The sequence below is a fragment of the Myiozetetes cayanensis genome, unplaced genomic scaffold, assembly GCF_022539395.1.
Source record: "Myiozetetes cayanensis isolate MyiCay16 unplaced genomic scaffold, myiCay2020 scf10, whole genome shotgun sequence".
NCBI lineage: Eukaryota > Metazoa > Chordata > Aves > Passeriformes > Tyrannidae > Myiozetetes > Myiozetetes cayanensis.
Window position 1 is genome coordinate 34,688,336 of NW_026086605.1, and position 20,304 is coordinate 34,708,639.

Consider the following 20,304-nt stretch of genomic DNA (forward strand, 5'->3'; position numbering starts at 1 on the left):
CCATAGCTCTGAAGAGCCAGCTGAGCTGGCTTTGACTGGCTCCTCAAGCACTGAGGGCTATCTGAAATATTACGCAGCTTACAGAGAAGCAGAAGGAAGATGCTGGAAAGGATAAGGAGGAAAAAAACAGAGGCTAGACATGACCCAGCAATGGATTCAGGTGCAAGTGGGAGAGCTCAGAGAAGAAATCTGAAGGCTCTGCCACCCAGCTCCTGCCCTGCCTCATCTGTATCCCATTGGGAAGTTTTTTCAGAAGGCAATGTGCAATATTGGATCCACATCCTCATGCCTTTGCTTCAGGATTGGGTCACATCAGACCATTACCCACAAACCTTCAGCGTAAGGATCTGGTTAGAGCGCAGGGCTGCAAGGGTGGTACTTAGGTATTCCTGGGGAACAGTGAAGACACGTGAGACAAACGGGGTCAGTTAGACACACACAGCATTTCTGAGAGCAGACGGAGCACGGCTGGTCCCCCCTTCCCCAAAGCAGCACTTTGAGTAGCTCGAATGGCTGGCTCACCCCAAATGTGTAGCCCCAATGTCTGGGCTCATCCCTCACAGCAGTGCAGGCCACACAGGCTTATACAGGAAAAAAATAGGAAACTACAACAAGAGGCAAGGCATATATAGCCTAACCTTGTATTTCCTTCCTACAAAAACAAAGATGAAACGAAACTGAAGCAACATCCCTGGTTTTTCAGAATGCTGGTTTTCATTTCCTCACCCAGAAAAACTGACAAAGAACCTTGTCGAACAGAAAAGCAAGAGTAAACTGCAATTCAGTCAGCCGTGTAGCATTTTTACAACACCCTAATTTTCATTCAGCGAGGAAGAAAGAGAACTGCACCTCTCTCGGCTGGTCTGTGCTTTGGGCTCCCTGAGCTTGCACAGTCTGTGACCAGAGCCTTCAGCACAGCCCATCCTTGAGTTGAACTGAGGACAGTCACCCTTTCCATAAGCATGGCTCTGCCTTAGAACAATTCATGGGCTTCTGAAAATGTTGAACTTGCTGCCTCATGAGACCAAAAGTACCTCCATGAGAGCCAAGGAAACACTGCTAAGATGTGAAGCTTTGCACTCGCCCTTTTCCTGCTGTCACAGCCCTGCAGCATGTTACCCTACAACCCCGACCCACTGAACCAGCGTGTCTTTGCCCCTAAGCCTGAGCCCAGGCTACTTCCAGGGATGCAGCAGCTGCATCTCCCTTCCCAGCATTGCTTTGAGTCTGCCACTGCTTTTCACCTTGAGCGCTGGGGACGGTGGGAGCCAAGGTGTGTAACAGGACCCAGGACGCTGCTCGGTGATCACTGCTGTTAGCTTCTTTTTACCATAACAATCTAGTGAGCCGGCTCCCTAAATAAACACAGCTGACCGGCTGTTATTGCACGGGGACTGGCACATACCCAGGGCTCCCTTCTCCCTTGCTGCCAGCCGAGCTCTCTCTCCACTGGCTCTGCTGCTCCGAGCATCCCAGCCCTGCTCCCTCGGGGCCAGGGACCAGAGCCCGGTTAATTATCCAGAGGCCCGTCAAAAATAAACAGAAAGCTCTTAAGCCTGTCTCCCTGTACACCCAGATTACAAATTCCAGCCACTTCATATGATGTCGTTCCAATGCATCTCCAGTGGATTTTCAGCACTCTGGTTGTTTTTAGAACTGGTTAAATCCCCTCAAACCCCATGATGTACTCTCTCCACTCTTGGCTGTGGCACATGCCGGTCAGGCCAGGATGAAGAGGCAAGTGGGGCAACATCCTGGCTTTCATTAAAGGGTTGCTGGCATCAACCCTCCCTCTCAGCCTCAGCCTTGCAGACAGAAAGCCCACCAGGCTTGGGGACCGGCACAGGGACCAGCCAGAGGAGTTTGGTCAGGGAAGGTCAGGGAGCACAACCCTTCCCCTTGCCCCTGTGCAGGGATGAGACCAGCACGAGGGAAAAAAGGAAGGGATGATGATAGAGTTTCTCCCAGGTCTGCAAACCCCACACTGCTCCTGATGGCCACGCAACTGCCACAGAGGCTGTGGAAGCAGCACGAAGCTGGTGCAGCAGCACAAGATGGGGGTGACCCCTACTCCTCCAGAAACCTCAGGTTTGGCTGGGTTTTGCGGTGAGGACACAGACCTTCCCCTCTCCAGCACAAATCTCCAGGAAGCAGCAATGACAGCAGATATCTAGGGGTCAGCCCCGGTGGGCAGGAGCAGACCGGAGAACCAACATCCCTCCTGGAAAACCTTATCTGCTGCTTTTCTGCGAAACACATCAATCAGCCAAGCGCTGCCCTCGGGGCCCAGATGACGCATCTCGTTAATGAAACGATCTCTACTTCCAACAAAAAGCCATTCAAACGAGGGAGGATTAACATGCAGGAAGGCACGGGACAGAGGATAATAACACTAATGACTTACCCTGTGCGGGTACTCTGCACACTGACCCTGTGAAAGAACAGGATTAAAAGGAAAGAGTTTAAACCACAAACAGAGCAGACTGAAATAGGCACACGGGGTCCGGTCCAGAAGGTGTAAATCATTGTGACTGTATCAAATTCAGTGCAGTCATACCACTTTGCACCCAATAAGCAGCCTGCCTCCCGTCCCCTATGCCCTGAGCCCTCTGCTCTTGCTGTACTCCTCAGCCACTCAAAGTCAGACTGAGCAGCACCAAGTCCACTGAGTTCCTTCCCCTCTTTACATTTAATTCTTAACACATCTCCTGTTGAACTTACTTACCTTTTCTCCTTTTTGTCCTGGGGGTCCCTATGAAAGAAAAGTGACAAAATAGGCCTCAGTAAATTAATGACTTCAGTGAATGCCAAGGGAGAGGGATTAGGGGGACACATGGGATAAGGATGAGATGGGATACTTGGATACTTACAGGTTGTCCCCTGGGACCTGTAGCACCCTTTAAAGAAATACATATGTGAACATGAGATGGTTTCCCATTTACAGTGACAAGAAGACAACAACACTCAGTGTATGGAGTAGGTGAAAAATTCAGCTTTTAAAAACAATTGTGGAGAGAACTCCCAAGAGAGATCTGGGCTCCCTTTGTTACTCTGGAGGAGTGAAAACGCACACATGTTCTGGCTGCCCTGCAGGGGGGAATTATTAAAAGGAGAGGGGGAAAATCATCAGGAAAACACACCCTTATTGTTCCCAGGACCTCAGCTGACAGCGCGGCTCCTCGGCCGATGGAACCAGAAGCAGCCAGGACTGAAGCCTGAGCTAGGATTGCACAATGGGAGTGGGGAGCGGGGATCTTCAACATGTGCTTGCCAGAGGGTTGTACTGACACTCGGGCTCAAAAAACAGAATTAGCAGAAGAAAACATTCAGCACTCCAGTGAGCGAAGGTGACTACAGAGCTGCTAGCTCGGCATACTCGTGTTTGGGATTTCATCATCAGAGATGTCAAGAGCAACAAGACCGCATTTGGGCTTCCATCAAGTGCGGCCTAAGTTTTATCATTTTCAACCAAACCAAATACATTTTAAGTATGATGCACATATGAAACAGAGCTTCAAGGAGGGGGGAGGGGAACACATTTAATACAAAAAATATGCTTTTTTGGGTTGCTGTTAGATAAGTTGAAAGCTGCCAGATGGGTTCTGAGAAATCTTTCCATCAACTTTTACTTCTGCTATGAGGCCAACCCTGAAAAATGTCAGCTCCCAGAATATATTTAAAGAACGTAATTGCTAACTGCAAGGAAAACGCATCCCATGCGTAACTAGAGAGTTGCTGTTGTGACATGATGAGCCTGATAGCCATAATGTAAAAATTACAGCTGTGATTCCCAGCACTGCTATTATGAAGTTACAGAATTAGGGACGCAGCTCGTGCATCAGCTGAGCGGATTGCTACCCTGCCTACGAGCTTGTTTCCAGCTGAGAGGCAGCATCATTTCAAACCTACCCATCACCTGTAGACAAACATGTATATTTTTACCGTCTCTCCCTTCTGTCCAGGATGACCCTGCAGAAGAAAGAAAACATGCATCAGCTTTGGCCACTGCAGTCACTAGAAGATGTTTACTTCCCCCACTTCCCCCTTACCTCGGGAGGTACCTCCAAAGGGGGATGCAATGCCGAGCTTTGCTCACACAGCTAAGAGGACACCACTGCCTGCTACCCCAAAATGCTCAGAACAAAGCTCTGGGGGCTGAACACAGGGTGAAAAGACTCTGCAGGGCATGTCTGGGACACGGTTAAGCCCCACCTCGTGCTGGCAGAGCAGCTTCTGCTGAGTGCAGTGTGTGCCCACAGAGCAGTACCAGAGAGAGGCTGCTGGGTCTCTCTTGGGAGTCATGTTCCTCACGGCAAAACCAGGATCCTGCTGCAGGAAGTCAGATGCCAGAGGTATGAGCTACCAGCTCCTTTTCCATTGCAGCATGGCTAAAGGAAGCTGGTGTGGAACCTGGCTGCGTGGCTGCTACGTGGAGCTGTGGGTTTCATATCTTCTGGGTTCATGGGGAAGTGGCTGTATTTGCGCCTGGCTCTCCAAAGGATGGGAAGAACTTCAGCCTTTCTACTACAAAGCTGATTGTGAGGAGGCTCTAAGGACAGCATGGAGGTCTCATGGAGATCTTTAGGGTCCTTCCCACTTCTGCAGCTCTTTTCAGCACAGCAGCAAAGAGAAAGAAGCTGTAGGGTCAACTTCAAAGGAAGCAGATGGCTAAGGCAGAGGGCTGGTGCCTCGGGGACCTGCTCTGCCTGTCTGATTTGGGGTGGGAGTGCCTGCTAAGGCTTTCCTTGCAGCAGCCAGGCTGCTGCACTTGTGACATGCTATTTTATAGATTTCCCTAGAAAGGAAGAGGCCACACTCTGCCTTCCCTAGTTCTCCTGTATCTCCTATATCTCCCCCCAAGGCATCTGTGGTATCCTCCTGCCTGCCAACCTCCTAATTTTCTTTTAATCCATGCGTGTGCGTGACTTTGCAAAATAATCCCCTTAAAAACATACTGTGTAAGACACAGGCTGGCAGGACAGTGGGACCTAGCAGGAGGCAGGACAGGAAGGCTGCAGAGTTGTTTGCTTACCGGTTTGCCGTCCAAGCCAATAGGGCCCTGAAATAAAAAAGCAAAAATGATGAGAAATGCTTTCCCCAGGGTGTCTGTCCATCTGCCCCAGGAAGCACCATGTGCCATGAGACTGCACGAACTGGGATGAGGTGAGGTGACTCTCCCTGTCCTCCTAGCAGGTCCCTGGCCTGCTGAGTACCAGCCCAGATTCTGGATTGCTCCCGCAGGGACCTGCTCACTGTCAGCCCATTTCAGCAGCAATGCTGGACACAAGAAGGGAAGAGAGGAGGGATTCATAGGCAATTTGCAAAAAAGCCCTCAGAATTTAAAATTCTACAGTGTCCACTAAACTAGCTGAAAATCAGCAGTTTTCTCAAGATTTTACCTTCAAAGTCATACACCTTTGGGGGAAGAGGCACTTTTGCAAGTGATAGAATAATAAAAGTGTCCCAGGGAAGAGGTAACACGCAGCTCAGCACATGCTGAAGGTACTGTTTGACGAAAAACAGGCTCCACAGAGTGCCGTCCCACCCGGCACTTTCTCATGAGCTGGGCTGATTTGTTTTCTGCTCCTCCAAAAGCCAAAGACCACAACGGCCTGGAGAGATCTGCTTCTCCTCAGCCCCGGGGCAGCTCACAGCACAGCCCCCCTTTCTGCACGGGGCAGAGCCGTGGAGCCCGGTCAGACAGCTCAGAGGCTGCCAGTTCCTCCCATTTTCCAGGCGTGAGAGTCACCCCCGCAGACCTGCTCTGGCACATCCAGTGTCCTGGAGCAGCAGCTGAGCTGCCTGGCGGGAGCAGGGATGTGGGGGGTGTTTGTCTTTGCTTTAGGCTTCCTAGTTGTCCAGGATAAATGCATACGAATAAATAGCAACCTTTTGAGTTCTCCAGCAGCCTCAGCGCTTCAGAGAATGCTGCCAGCAGCTGTAGGATTGAAATGAAATTTGCTTTGTCCTCTCCTGGGCTGGTTCTCTGTTCTCTTGCCCATCTGCAACAGTGTTTCAGAAGAATTCCCTCTCATGTTTTATGTCCTCTCCCTTTGGCATGACCAGGGTGTTCAGCCCAGCACGGTCCCCAGCTGACCCTCACCATGCAGGGCCCCCTTTGGATCCCAGGCACTTCCTGCTATTGGAATATCACCTAAAAGCTCAATTAAGGTTGGAATTTCATCTACCTAGGGGTTATTTTCTTTGTTTGGGGGTAGTTCCTAGGATGGCTTTCTTTTACTCAACAGATCTGGCTTCACCTATATCATTTTAACACTTGGGTTTTTTTTTTTTAAATTAATTTCCTTTTGGAGTTGTGTGGTTTGGGGTTTTTTTCCCCTAAGTATCACTTAAAAGGAAAAAAAAAAAAAAAAGAAAAACAAATGAAGAAAAGATTACTTTTTCCAGCGATATCAGATCAGGTCATTGGTTTCAGGAAGAAATGATGAGATACAGCAAGCACTAATGAGGCTTCCCAGTAACATCACACACCCATACCTCATAAATTAACAGTTACACTTACCGGGAATCCAGGAAAACCTCTTGTTCCAGGCTGTCCCTGGGAAGGATGAAACAGAGACAGCAGTTTAGAGGAATTGAAATGAATTTTGATAGACTCTAAGTCCTCTCTACAGAGCCTTTCCTCCAACCTCTGACCAATTATCCTAGGGCTCTCTGAAGAGGTACCTAATTCTCCTCCAAGGGGAAAGTGTCTTGGGAAGGAAGGGAAATCTCGCATCGCCACTCCAATTTGTACAGGGCCAAGAAAATGCTGGAGCAGCTCCGGTTTGGACTGCAAGCAGCTTCCTTGAAGTTTTTACATTAATTAAACGGGTGTCCCTAGCCCATATGCTAGGCTTTTGGAGTATATTCCAGAGGCTGAGCTCATTTTATGGCAATTCTTGCTGCCATAAACTGGAGGCGTTTAATGCAGGGTGCTGCTCTGTGCAAGACAAGCCTCACAGATCACTGGTGTCTAAATACAGCCATCCCCCTTCGCCTCCTCCCCTAATCTCAAGTCCCAGCACATTCATTTTCCTCACAAATAATTCTGGAGAAGAGATGATTTTTTTTTTCTTTTCTGTTTGGGTTTTTTTGTCCTCTGAAAGCTAAGAGAGAAAGGAGAGTTAGGCAGTGTGATGAGAGGAACATGAGCACCAAGTCTTTTCCCCACCTCTTGCTAGCTAGCCAGAACTGGCTACCAGTTTGGGATCAGGTACAGTAAACACTGGCTGGGGATGTGTTTGGCAGCTTCTTCATCACCCACTTAAAAACACCAAAAAAAAAAAAAATTTAAAAAAAAATGTCCTGGCTGTTAATTTTTCCCAGTTCTTCAGTTTTTGGGGCCTGTGACAGGTCACGGTGACCATAGATTTGTGGGTATCCAGTAAAGATACCACTTCACTTAGGGCTATTTTTATCTCAATTTAAAAAAAAAAATTAAAAATGTGTGAGCCAAGTCAGGAAACATATGGTCCATATGGTCCAGACTTCAGCAGATTTTGAAGCACACTCATGTAGATGGAAGCAGCAGGATGAGGTAAATCCTGTACCACGCTCATCAAGTGACCACTGTGGCATCTTGCCTACCCTGAAAGCTATGCTACAATGCCAAAAAGCCCAGGTTCCTTATGTGCTCTCCCATTCTGGGGAAGGAAATGCTTTCTTCAGCAATTTGAGACACCATGACTGGACTGTTTGAGTCCCACAAGGGTTTCCCTGGAAAGAGCTATAAACAAGGGTGCAACTCTGCCTTAACCAGAGTGATCCCATGTGGTGCTGAGGGAAGGGAAGGGGAAAGAGGGGATGGGGCCTGCTGGGCTGTGAGACTGAGGTTTGCCACAGTGAAGCAATAAAAATCCTTTGGGAGAGACCTCAGAGCTACACTGGCAGGGAAAAGCTTCACCTTCAGGTTACATCTCCTCCCTCTGTCTGCAGAGAGACTTGGTGAAGGTTTAACCCTGCAGAGGATGGGGCCAAACCGTCCTTTTGCAGGGTTTGAGGGATGTGCCTGTACCACAAAATGCCTCATGCTGCACTGGCAGTTCTGGTTTTGTACACAATGCTAGCAGGACCTAATCACATTTGCGCTGGTTTTTTTAGTTCTGCAGAGTTGAACTTGGTCAGCTTTGCTTTGCAAGATACATACAAAACCACCTGGTCCTGTTGGCCAGTGACCAGGAGGGAAGATAGGCTATAAATTAGAGGATCTGTCCACCGCTGGCTTCCGAAAAGGCAAGAAATAAGAAGAGCCTAGCCACAATTCATTAATTTTGGTTCCCTGTTGGACACCTCCCCGGACAAGAAGTGCTAAAAAAAGAATTAGGGAGAAAAACCTGGAAATGGTGCAATTTGGCTTCCTCTGTAGACTACAGACTGTTGCCTCTTTCTCTGGAGGACAGCGGAGTGATTTGCACGGTATCACGCCAAGACAACAGTTCAGCAGTGAGTGATTCCAAGAGACTGTTTTTCTTGGGTGGTTGCTTTTCCTTGTCTTCTTTTTAAAATGTTGATTGTATGAAGAATGTAATCCTGGGAGCTGCCAAATCATGGAGACCGTCTGTTTCTGCCACTATCGGCGCACTGTCCCTCTCTGGCCAGAAGTTAAGCAGCTCTGAGCTCGAGTGAAAACTTCAACCTCCAAACAAAAATCTGGAAACTATTTGTCATCCCACGTCTTTCCGAGTGGCCCCTTGGCCAGGGTTTCCGTGTTTGTCTTCAGTGCTCAGCCATCCTTTTGACCTATCACCAGCTCCCCAGGAAACTGGATCATCTTCACAGTAGGCTTTGCAGAGGGAAAAGTGTGGAATCGTGCCAGTCCTGGCACATCAGGCCTTTGACTGGTGTAGGCGAAACCCCATTTTAGATACCATTTGCCATCTAAATTTTCTGCTGCTTTGAAGATGCAACATGTTCTGCACTTTCCCAAACCACAGCAAAGGCAGCAGCACCAAAGCAGACATTTAAAACTGTCCTGCAAACCAGGCATGTGTCCTTCAAGAAAACAGTGATCCTGTCTCTCTCTGCAGGGCCTACATGGACAGGGACTGATGGCTTTTCTCTCCGATCACTGTATCTACACCGTCCAAAAGGCTGAGAGCCACAGGCTTGGGAGAAACAGCAAAATCCCCAGGGCACTTACCCTCCAAAATCTGCTGTTTGTGGAGCAGGGTGGTCTTGCTCAGATCTTGGCATTGAGAGACCTGCCAGCTGTTCCTCCTTGCCTGGACACATGGCCAGGGACCATCTGCTGGGCATATTGTTTGGGTCCTGGGTTTTGGTTCTGTCACTTCTCAAACTCCAGCATCCCAGGCAGGTGGGTCTGGGACCCGGCAAAGCTGTTTGTTGTTAGAAACACTTGCCATGGGGCTTTTGGAAAGTTAATTGGAAAGCCAGATGTAGCCAAGTGTTCTCACTGCCTAGGTCCCTCTCACTTGACCTCCGCTGTGAAACAAAGGCTCCAGCAGCCCATCCTCTCTGCAGGTCAAGGACGGTGCTCTTCACAGGTTAATCAAAATCGGAAGTGCCCACTGGGAGGGAGAGAATTGAATCTCCAGGTCTTTTTTCATGGAAATCTCTGGTGGAGGCTGTGCAGGGATGGAGTGGAGAGGACTGGCTGCACCCTCACAAAAGCAGAGGCTTGACGGCTGAACCACAGTGTAAGAAACATCCAGTGTTTAGGGCATGTAAACACTCCAACCCTTCATCTTGGTCTTTTTTTATGACCTTATCCTTGCAAAAAGCTTTGTCTGGCTGACTCCTTGCACCTTGCAGGGACGCTTTTGCCAAACAGGATGCATAATCCTGCCTGCACTTTCCTCATCACCCTAGACAGCTAAGGGACTGTCCAGGTAGCGGTAAAAGTGCTGACAAAGAGTTTCCAAGAGTCTGGGTCCTCGACAAGACCTCCAAACTACCTGTCTTTGTGAGTTCACCACTCTGATCCTGCTCCTTCATCAAAATCAGGGGGTTTGTCCCCTGCTGAAGAAACCAAGGCTGAGATCACAGCCAGGCAAAGGGCGTATTTTCTGCAAAAGTGGTAGCAGCCCTGTTGCAAGGAGAAAGGATGCTTCTTCTTTTTAAATGCAGGAATATGGTTTCCTTGCAAGGGAAGGCTTCCTCATTTGTTCTGGAGAGTGAGCTGTAATTTCATTATATATAGTATATAATAGCAGTATAAAACCAAGGCTGGCTCAGTATGGGAACCACATTATACAGGGTTTTTGCTCCTTCCAGCTGATTCTGTGTCTTAGTGCCCCTCCTCAGTCTTTCCCAGTAACTTACCCACATCCTGCATCAGCCAAAAATAGAGAGAAAAGCCACTTACGGGCGGACCGCGGGGCCCGATGATAGACATGCCGGCTTCTCCTGGAGCACCCTGCAGAGACACGAGGGAGAGGAAGAGGGGTGAGCAAGGGAGGAAAGGAAAATACAAAGACAATGATACTCCTGTCAAGACCGGGGGTTAAATGAGGGTGCTTCAGGTGTGAGACCTTCAGGGCTTATGGGGCAGCTGCCATTCTGGCCTCCCCCCGGCTCTTGCCTCACACTTCAGGAGAAAAAAGATGTCATTTGGAGCTGCTCAGACGTGGCAGAAAATGGAAGCTGCACAGCAAGGAGAATTATAAACACATAAAACACTTTCTGGTAAAACAGAGGTTCTGCCCCACTGCAAGTGTGAAAGATGGCCTGAAACCCTTGCTGTTTTCTTCCTGCGAGTCCAGGAGGACTGTGTCCCACAGAAGAAAGAAAAGAAGGAGGGATGTGCTGGGCTCCAGGGAACAGGGAAATGGGAGCTGTGGGCAGCTTGTGTACTTCTCAAACTAAGCTGAGATGTGGATGAAAACAGAGCAGAGTGCTCGCTCGAAAAGAAAACAGCTGCCTCTCCAGCTCCTTGCCACCCACGGCGTGCGATGGGCAGGACATGTCCCTCTCTCTGGAAAACACAGTGTATTCCTGAGAGGCAGCTCCAGAAGTGCCCAGGGCTGGGGATCTTTGGGATGGAGCATCCCATAAACCAAGCAGCCTGCAAGCAAGCACAGCTCTCTGCAAAACAAAGCTGTGGCCTGCCAAGGACCTAGGGCTCTCACAGAGGGCTTTGGGGAAGCAGGGACAATGGATTTTTTCCATTGTTTGTTTGTATCTATTTGCTGTCCCTTCATGTTGAAAACTTTGGCCAGAGAGAAATGCAAGGACATGCAGAGAAAAAGCAGGATGGCTTCAGGTGGGGAAATCTTGGTCTGTTGGATAATGTTGGTTGGCTCCAATGAGCAAGCAGTGAAAGCAAGGAAGGAGAATCTCTGTCCTACCTTACCCTTCCTTGCTGTATTTTTCTCTCTATCTACTATGAAGAGGAGCAAACACGCCTGGTAAGGTGGCGCACAGGTGATACCCCTGTCAGGTGAATGTTCATCCCTTTCCTAATTCCTACACATTGTTACTCAGTTATTCACGCACCCCAAACACCTCCATTTCCCGTTCTCATGGGTGGGAGGTACTCACAGCTCTGGGGAAAAGACACTTTGGGGAAAAGACATGTCAAAACAGGGGCCAGCAGTAGGGTGCTTTGTGAGTACAAAACACCAACTCACTGCACGGCAAGCAGTCTGTGAGATGGTGTCCCACTGTGTCAGAAATAGGAGCATGCTGTGCCATTTTCTTCCTTGCTCCTGCTTGCACCAGGGATCAGGCTAACCTGGGAGGTGGAGGGGAGCTGCAGGTCGATTAGGTCAAGCAGAGCTGCCAGTGGGGAAGAAAGTCAATGGTTAAAACCCAGGAAGCCTGGCGGGAAGCCCTGCGTTGTGCCCACTGGCCCTTATGCTGTTAGTAAATTGTCATAAACAAGAAACACAGCGTCTTCAGAGGCTGAGTAGCCTGGAAGGAATTTGGGAAATATACTTGCACTGACACGGAAGATGGGGCAGCCTGGGGGTGTGGAAGCCCACATCTGGCTGCAGTGGCCATGACTGCCACCAGGGAGCTTGGGCTGGCCCTAGAGTTTGGGGGTGCTACAGGCTATGAGGAGCTGACTCACCTTTTCTCCAGATTGCCCTTTTAGTCCCTGGGTCAGTGGCACCCACCGCAGCCACATGCAAGAGGGTGCAGGGGAGAGAGAGAGAGAGAGAGAGAGAGAGACAAACACAGGCGTCAGCGGCAGGAGCACGCTCTCCCAGCCCAAAACCCTGCCTATGGGGTGGGGATGAGCAGGGTGGCCTCAGCTCCTGCCCCAGCCCTCATCCCCATCCTCACTATGGGATGCCCGAGCAAGGAGCAGCTCCAAAATACAGCCCCAAGCCAGGCAGGGGGTGGTCCCCTTTGCTCAGGGCAGAGTTATCTGGAAAGGGCAGCTGCCGGTGGCAGGCAGGGGTGCGTGTTAGCAAGCCCACAGTTAGCAAGCCCGACCAGCGCATGAGGTGGAGCAGGAGGCACCCAACCAAGGGGATGCTGAACCAGAGGAGGGCCTGGATAGCACAGCAGAGGGAATGGAAACACCCCTCCTGGCACGTACGTGGCTTGCAGGGCTTGCCACCCTGCTGCAACAAGGGGAGCCCCTCAGGGGTGAGGCTCAGGGAGAGTAGATTTGCTCACACTGACACCTGCCAAGGACCATCCTGAAAGCTCCCCTCTCCAAATCCTGGGGGTTGGAAGAGAATGGGGAGGATAAAGCACACACAAGAGGTTCTGACTTACCGGCCGCCCAGGGATCCCCATCGCACCTTTGTCTCCCTGGCAATTAAGGCAAAATCAGAGGCAATTGGTAACTGACCAAAAGCAAGGTTATAAAACAGCACAAATAAAGTGTGCCACAGCAGCAGCTTTGTGCTGTGGTACAAGTGTCCAGGGATTTTGAGGGGGAGAAAGAAAGCTAAAAAGGGAGGAAAGTGCATTTGCGTGTGCCCAAACCTGTCTTTAAGAACATGGGTGAGCCACCAGTTCGTGTGCATATATGACAAACCAGCAAATCTCACGACAGAAATCGCACACTGCAATTTAGGCAGCAAAAGAAGGACAAGAACCTCCAGTCAAAACTAAGTGTACTCTCAATTTCCAACACTTCGTAAAATCCAGGTCCTGGGAACTGGCTTCCTGCAGTAGCCAACTGTCACGTTTTTCTCTTTCTTGACCAGAGTCAGCTGGGTGTTAGCTACTTATTTATAGAGTTATCACTCTGAAACACAACTCTCTTAGACTTGAAAATACAGTCCTGTCCAGAAGCAACAGAAAAATGTGAGAACACGAGCTGACACAGGAAAAAGCATGTCTGGAAGAAGACATACGAGCAGCTGTGTTCAGTGTCCTCTACCCCTTTGAGTTACTTCCCAGCACATTGTCAGGGTGTGAGCGATCCCAACAGTGGTTTTGGGAATGACTGTGGGTCAGGAGACACTGGACAAAGCCTTGTAAACACATGAGCACAGGACCAGTGGCAATTTTCTTCTGCCACTTACCTACAAGGCAGTTTGCTGCCTCTTGCAGTGAAATTTAACTATGCAATTAAAAAAAAAACAACCACCCCCCTCTGCATTCCTGGTCACCAAAACTGAAGGCTGTGCAGATCTGTAAGACAGCAGCTCATTGCTAAAGGACCTTGATGATTATGGCTTAAGCAGTCATGTAGCTTTTGCTCTGTATTTTGCAAAAATGACATGATAATAATCTCTCAGTTCTGTTTCCAGCAATGTTTGGGGTTTCCTTATGTAAAACAGAGTTTTCTTGCCCATGGCTGACTGTGTCTGCAGACACAAACCTGGTTTTCTGGTTTCTGCAGCTGGAGACACGGGCCCCATCAGTGCCACCTCTTCGTGCCTTCCCCCACGTTCAGCCCCAGCGCGTGTGAACGTAGTCTGAAATCTCTGGAAAGGGAAGGCACTTCACTCTATTTGTTTTTCCGGGTGTACACAAAGGCTCTTTTGGCTGTACAACCCAAACTCCGACATTACTGCCTGGGATCAAACCATTCCTTGGTGGAAGTTTAGCCACTTCCCTCTGTGGGGCTGTTCGGTGCGGGGAGCGTTCCTTTCCATGCAGCCCATGTTTTGATAAATGGAAGAGCAATATATGCTTTGCAAAAGCATCCCTTGCAGATGGATCAAACGCTAAACAGCTGCTTGATTTTAAATTTTGTCCATGATATATTATGGGAAACTGCTTTCTTCCAGGGTTTCAGGCGGGTTCTCAGTCCTGCTAATGTTTGCCTATCTCTGTGTGCCGGCAGTGAACAAAACTCCTGGTGTCAGCATCTTGCCCTGGGATTCCTTTGTGGCTGCTGGAAAACATAACGCTGAGCCTTCCTCTGCTTTTAGTCCCTTAAATGCTGCTTTCCTCCAGAGCTGAGCCCAGGCTGATCTCCCTCATGGTTTGAGGTAAAAGCTGAGTTCATTTCTCTTGGCTCTGCTGTGGCTGGTGCCTGAGCAGGAAGAGCCCAAGGTCGGGGCTGAGCCGTGTCAGGTCTCCCGTGAGTACCTGGTGTCGGAGTGGTACATGACGGCACCGTGTCTGGTATGTGACTGCACAGCGTTACAGCCCTTCGAGCAATAACAGCAAAGGGGAGCTCCCAGCAGCACAGCAAATAAATGCCAGATGTTTATAAGGAAAGGTTGTCTGTGACAGGGAGCCAGGAAAGAGCGCTCACGGGTGGATGATACCATGTAGGTTGGTTAGGAAGTCATGCAAAGCCGCCTGAAGCTCCCACAGCGGAGCTCGGGAGCACGAAAGGCAACAAGCAGCCTCTGTCCTGAGTCAGGGGAGAGTCAGCAGCACAGTTTGCATTTCCTTCATTAGGAAACTGCCTGTTGCAACTCGTGCAGTCTCCAGGTGAGCAGCAGCCTGGGGAGCGGGGAGCCATCACCAGGAAAGCATGCAGTTCTAACTCCAAAACCCACACTCCTTGACTAACTCATGACTAACTCAGATGCAGATACTGTTATTACAGACTTTTGCATGTGTCCCAGAGTGACTTAGGCCTTCTAAATCCTGCTGCCACTAGCAAGTCCCATCAGCAAGAATACTGCACACTGTGCCTCTTCGATCTCAGACTCTCAAGCTGACAAAGGCATCTTCAAAAGCAGCGTTTCCCACACATACAGGAGGGCTCATGGGGATTATGCTACCCTCAAGTTTGGTCCTACACAGCTCCTGCAGTCCCTCATCTGTATGAGCCATGTCCTGTTTGCAATACTCTGTTCCACAGCACATTTTCTATGCCAGACTTCCTTCTCCCAAGCTTACGAACGCTGGAGGCCTCCTGATCAAAGTACTGCCAGACAGAGAGAAGGAGGGGATGAAGCAGAAAGAATGAAGTATTTACTGGAAGCCCAGCCTTTCTGTGAGGCCTTGGGACAAAATACACAGAAACAGCAAAAGCTACCTTCAAACTGAAGGGAGGGCTTGATAAAGAGATGAAATCACGTGGATGGGTTTAGGAAACAGAATGGTTAAAAAACTCTCCACAGCTCCTTGATCATCAGCTCTGATTGCTTCAGTTTCCTAATCTCCTGCTTGTGAAGTTTTCTCTCCTTTTGGCATGGCTCTGCCCACGGCTCTCTGCACGGGCTCTGAAGGTATCTGCAACTCCATGGAGAACAAGCTAATTACAGGGCTTTGACTTTCTTCCTTACTTTCCATCTGCTAAATATTATTTTTTCATGTATGGAATTGCTACAGTTGCCACAGAAATGTTGCATGATCAGAAATGGGAGAGAAAATGTCCGTGAGAGGATCTTTTGCTTCGGATGTGGTCCAGACGGCGCAAGAGTCTGGAAACCTCTGGACTATTGCACGATTTCATCATTTCCTTCCTTCCTTTGCCCCTTTTAGTCCCAATCTCACCAAATATCTAACATGACTGCGGGCTGCCCTTGCCTTCACCAAAGCCTCAACTGACTTCAAAAATAAGGGTGGGAGCATCGGTTGGGCAAGAGGAGAGCGTGGAGAGCCATTTTGCTGCTGTGGTGTTGCCCATCCACTTCTCCGGCTTTTCTCCTCCTTGTTCTAGACTACAAGCAGGGCTCAGTGCAATTCTAGCAAGTATTTCTGCCCACCTCCACACTCAAGCCAACACCAGCACTGGGAGCTAAGCCCCTGCCATACTGCACGTTGTGTTTTGCAAGCTGGGAAACAAAAACAGGAGAGAGATGTTGGGGTGGTGAGCACTTTGGGGCTGCTTTCCAGAAAAATGTGTATGGCAATCAGCCAGACAGGAGCCCAGGTCTGTTTGCTCATAAGACCATTGCCATTTTAATCACGAGAAATATGAGGGGAGCAAACATTTCCCATGGTGACATGGAAGATTCTATCTGGCTCTTCAGAGGTGAACTTTTGCTCACAGTGGTCTCGCTCGCCAGCCATCAGAAACCCAAGATGTCCTGAATGAGACGAGGGTGCTTGCTAACCCAGGACAAATTCCACCTTGGCTAACGACGCTCAGTCTGCCTGACTTCCTGACTTCCTCTTATTATTGTCATTGGCTGCAGCGCTCCTCACGGCCTGTCCTGGAAGTCTGTGTGCGGAGACAGGTTCAGGGGTCGCAATAAGCCAGGATACAGTAGCAAATAATGTCAGCACTTCTCTGGTGGTCTCGTGTGCTTCTGCCAGGCTTCAGTCTCTCATTACAATATTAGGTTTCTAACCCTTAGTGCTGCAGAGGAAGCCTGGAGTGTGCGTCTTCCTCACCCCACAAAGGCACTGACTGCTCTTTAGGAGATGTCTGTGCTGAGCTGTTTCTCTCTCACTTCTCACGGCAATAAACAGACATACCAACACCACTACCAATTTTGTGCCCAACCTGTCTCTTTAATGCCATGGTTGCCCAGGTTGGAGTAGGAGGATGGACTCCACTTGCAGCCCTCTCCAAAGCAGTGCTTTCTTCTCCAAAACCCACAGCTAATGCTGAAATACATCCACTTCAGTGCCCATCCTGAAAGCTCCTGGGATAAACTATCGCTGAAGGTTTGTGTGGATCGGGGCTTCCAGCTGTGAAACACTCTCAGACCTTTTGGCCTAGAAGGTGCAACTTTTTGGAAGATTGTTGTAATTAAATAGGTCTGTGCTCGTATATCTGGGGGAGTTCAGTCTATAGCGTTTCAGCTTGACGAAATGGGAAAGAAAATAGGTTGTGCACAGCAACTACTTCTGCTCAGCACGTCATCTGCAAACTGTTTAAGACATTTTTGCATGAACAGACAAAAGATGACTACCGTATGTTTAACTTCTCATGTTCCTCCACAGAAACCCACTATAGTCACTCTATTGTACACGAATATAAACCATTTCCCCTGGAAGGACTGTGCTAGAGACAATATAGTGTTTCTTTATAATCCTGAGAGATACACAGCCTCAGTCCTTGCATTGCTGCTGCTGGTTCACTGTGGGTCTCTTAATAGCTGCAAGAAAATTTCTGCAATAACCTAGCTATTTTCCTGAAGCCTAAATCATCTGCACTGAGGTTTTACATTAGCTAACATTTGAAAAGGAAGCTGTCAACACAATTTTTCCTTGGAAATTGATAGCTGTGCAGCTATACTTGAGAGCCCAGCAGTTCAGCCAGCCCTGGGTGAAGTAGCAGGGAACAACTCCCTCCAGCTCAGCTCCTGCCATGTGTTTGTGATCCATCTTTCTCTTTTTTGCACACACGGCTTGTTCAGTGTGTGGCACCCAGGGCACATGAAGCACATGCAGCCGGTTCCCCCGGGGTATGTGTGGCCAACTGGTAACACACAGACACCTGCACCACGTGGTTTTGCTGTGTCCCCATCCCTGGCTCCCTCCATCTCCCCCTCACAGGCTGAGTCGCAGGCAAGAGCAATCCCACCCCAGTGCAGGTCCTGACAACCCACAGTACTTGCTGTTTGGGAGATCCCAGGGTGCCAGGACTGCGAAGTTGGCTACCACACCAGACACCACAGATGGGAGACTGTGACAGTTTGTGCCCCACAAACTCTGTCTCAACAGCTTCTAAAGCATAGAGGTTTGGTACTTACAGGCGGACCTGAAAGAGAGGAAAACAATTAACAGTAATTAATTATTTTAATGCAATAAACGCTAACCAGAAGGAAGAGATAAAAACATTGCACCATCTTTTGGGGTTGATCCTGAGGCTGCTCCCATTTGCTGAGGCACTTTCACCAACTCTCTGCTTGTTAATTAAGATATCTCCGCAGTCAGCAGCCGGTAATAATCACTGAGTGCAGGGCAGCTTCTGACAGCCCTGTGTCAGGAAGGCCAGGCAAGTCAGGCTCTTGACACTGTTACACACAGTTTTGGTCCTTCAGCACACATAAGTGCGGGAATTGTTACTTGTGTGACTCCCCTCCCACCCGTGGGGACTGAGAAAGTTGAATCTGGGGAGGCAAGAGCCCCTTTGCTGCTAAAATTCCTACACACTTCCCACCAGCACTGGTGATCCTGCAAAGGTGTGAAAAGATAAGCCAGGAAACTACAGCTATTAAACATATCAGGTACCTTTTCTCTTTAACACAAGCAAATTTTCCCCTTTGCTCTCTCTGCCTATATTCCAATAGAAGCCAATCTGCCCTCCTGGAAGAAATTCCCTGAAATCCTTTGGGTTTCTTCTATTTTGGAAAGCTTTTTGGAACCTGCCAGTGTGGAGCACTGCAACTCCCTCGTACAGAACAGTTGTACAGTATATATCAGGGTTTAAAGAGCACATTTCTTTCATCAGTTCCCAGAAAATTCCTCAAAATCCTGACAGATATTGTGTATGGGGAAAGAAACCCCTGGACTCACTATTTTGTGGTTTCCTCTCTGTGGGAGAAGCAAGACACACCATACAACTGTCAGGGGCTTCTACATTTTCCATACTTTATAGATACTCTTGTTTTCTTTCTTTTTTTTTCTCTCTATGCACAGTGCCAAGAAGTAAGGCTAAGCAGTATAACAGGCGAGCTGACAGATAACAGGCAGCAGCCTCCTCCTTGCACGGGAGGCGGATGTCACAGCGAGCACCTGCAGAATACGTCGTCATCCTGAAAATGCCCCTGGCTGAAAGTCCATAAAAGAAACCGGAGACTCTGGACGAACAAACGTTTTCCACATTGGAAATCTCTCACTTAGCGTGACTCTTTCATACCAGGGGCTTCAGCAAACGGTTTGGCTATCAAGCTTTGGTGACCTAGAACTGCCCTGTCAAAAGCCACTGTTAGACACAGCTTTCATCAAGGTTCATTTAGAAGAGGATACCCCTAATGGGTACCTTTGGGTTAAAAAGTAATAAAGCTTAGCACCTTCGTGATGACTGACAGACAGAGCTAAGGTCAACACTCACAGCCAGAAGGCTCAACAACTCCAAACAACTCCAATCAAATTTAGAACAGGATCCCAGGGGCGATCCAGATTTGGTTGGTCTGGCAATCGCCCACAACCAGTGTTGATGCTGAGCTCAGTGTCCTACTTGGTACGCCAAGTCTAAACAACAAAAGGGTTCCTCATCAGAGAGTTCATTTTGGAGGGCAAGGTCAGCCTCAGATCCAGGAATCCTAATGTATGCCAGACAGGGAGAAAAAAAAAAAAAAAAAAGAGAGAAAGTTTTCTGGGTCTGGTTTGGATGACAATGAAGTTCTGTAAGAGAACTGTTTTGGAGAGATTTTGTTTCAGAGTGAGCGCCCTGTCACAAGGTCAATGCTTATGGCTTGCCAATACATGGACTTTATTTCCATTAGTAACACTGCAGACCCTTAATAGCCCGCCTACCTGTCTGCGTGGGCTTGGGGCACTCACAGATTGCGTGAGCCAAACCACTGAGCTAATACTGAAAGAAAAACTTAAAGACAAGCAAACCCTGAGCCATCCCTGCCCTTCCAGCCCCAACACACCCAGCCAGCAGCACAGCCTGTAACGGGATTGCTGTTACCACTGAGAGAAAACATAAGTTCTTGTTTGCTCCAGAAGCTCCGTCCACAGAGCAGAGTAAATCAGCGCTGCCGGCAGCTCTGGGCCCACCAGGCCAAGCACCCCACACAGATCAAAGGCAGGAGGCATAGTGGAAGCCCATCTCTGTTATATGCCCTCTATAAAATTAATGGCTCTGTGAAGGGGGGACTGCACAGCCTTGTGTAAACACACATCAGGGAGCTGCAGGGACACAATCTTGGCTGCAATAAGTCAATTGGTAGAGACCATCCAGGGACTGGGTTTCAAATGCTGGGATTGTCCGTGTGACCCAGGAGAAAGCGAAGCCCTCAGACAGAGTCATTTCCAAAAGCAACATCATCTTGCATGGGCTGGAGGAGGAGAAAAAGGGAGAGGAGGAGGAGGCAAGATGTCTCAAAGACAGTGGGGAGGGAGGAA

At 49.0% G+C, this 20,304-nt stretch overlaps 1 protein-coding gene across 17 annotated transcripts in view; it reads right to left on the reverse strand.

Annotated features, from left to right (window-relative positions):
- The window catches only part of COL13A1 (collagen type XIII alpha 1 chain), a 55,839-nt gene extending 39,083 nt beyond the window's left edge, over positions 1-16,756 (reverse strand). For 3 of the 17 annotated variants that reach the window (XM_050305645.1, XM_050305639.1, XM_050305630.1), the window contains exons 1-9: positions 12,691-16,745; positions 12,035-12,061; positions 10,328-10,378; positions 6,524-6,559; positions 5,033-5,059; positions 3,943-3,969; positions 2,871-2,897; positions 2,726-2,752; positions 2,405-2,431 (exon numbers count right to left, since the gene is read on the reverse strand). In XM_050305645.1, the coding sequence (XP_050161602.1) occupies positions 2,405-2,431; positions 2,726-2,752; positions 2,871-2,897; positions 3,943-3,969; positions 5,033-5,059; positions 6,524-6,559; positions 10,328-10,378; positions 12,035-12,061; positions 12,691-12,711 (270 nt within the window). In that variant the 5' untranslated portion in view covers positions 12,712-16,745. Of the gene's footprint in view, positions 1-332; positions 390-2,404; positions 2,432-2,725; positions 2,753-2,870; positions 2,898-3,942; positions 3,970-5,032; positions 5,060-6,523; positions 6,560-10,327; positions 10,379-12,034; positions 12,062-12,690 lie in introns of all 17 variants that reach the window. The other 14 variants (XM_050305643.1, XM_050305641.1, XM_050305646.1 and 11 more) reach the window with 10 other exon arrangements.
- Positions 16,757-20,304: the final 3,548 nt, after the last annotated feature.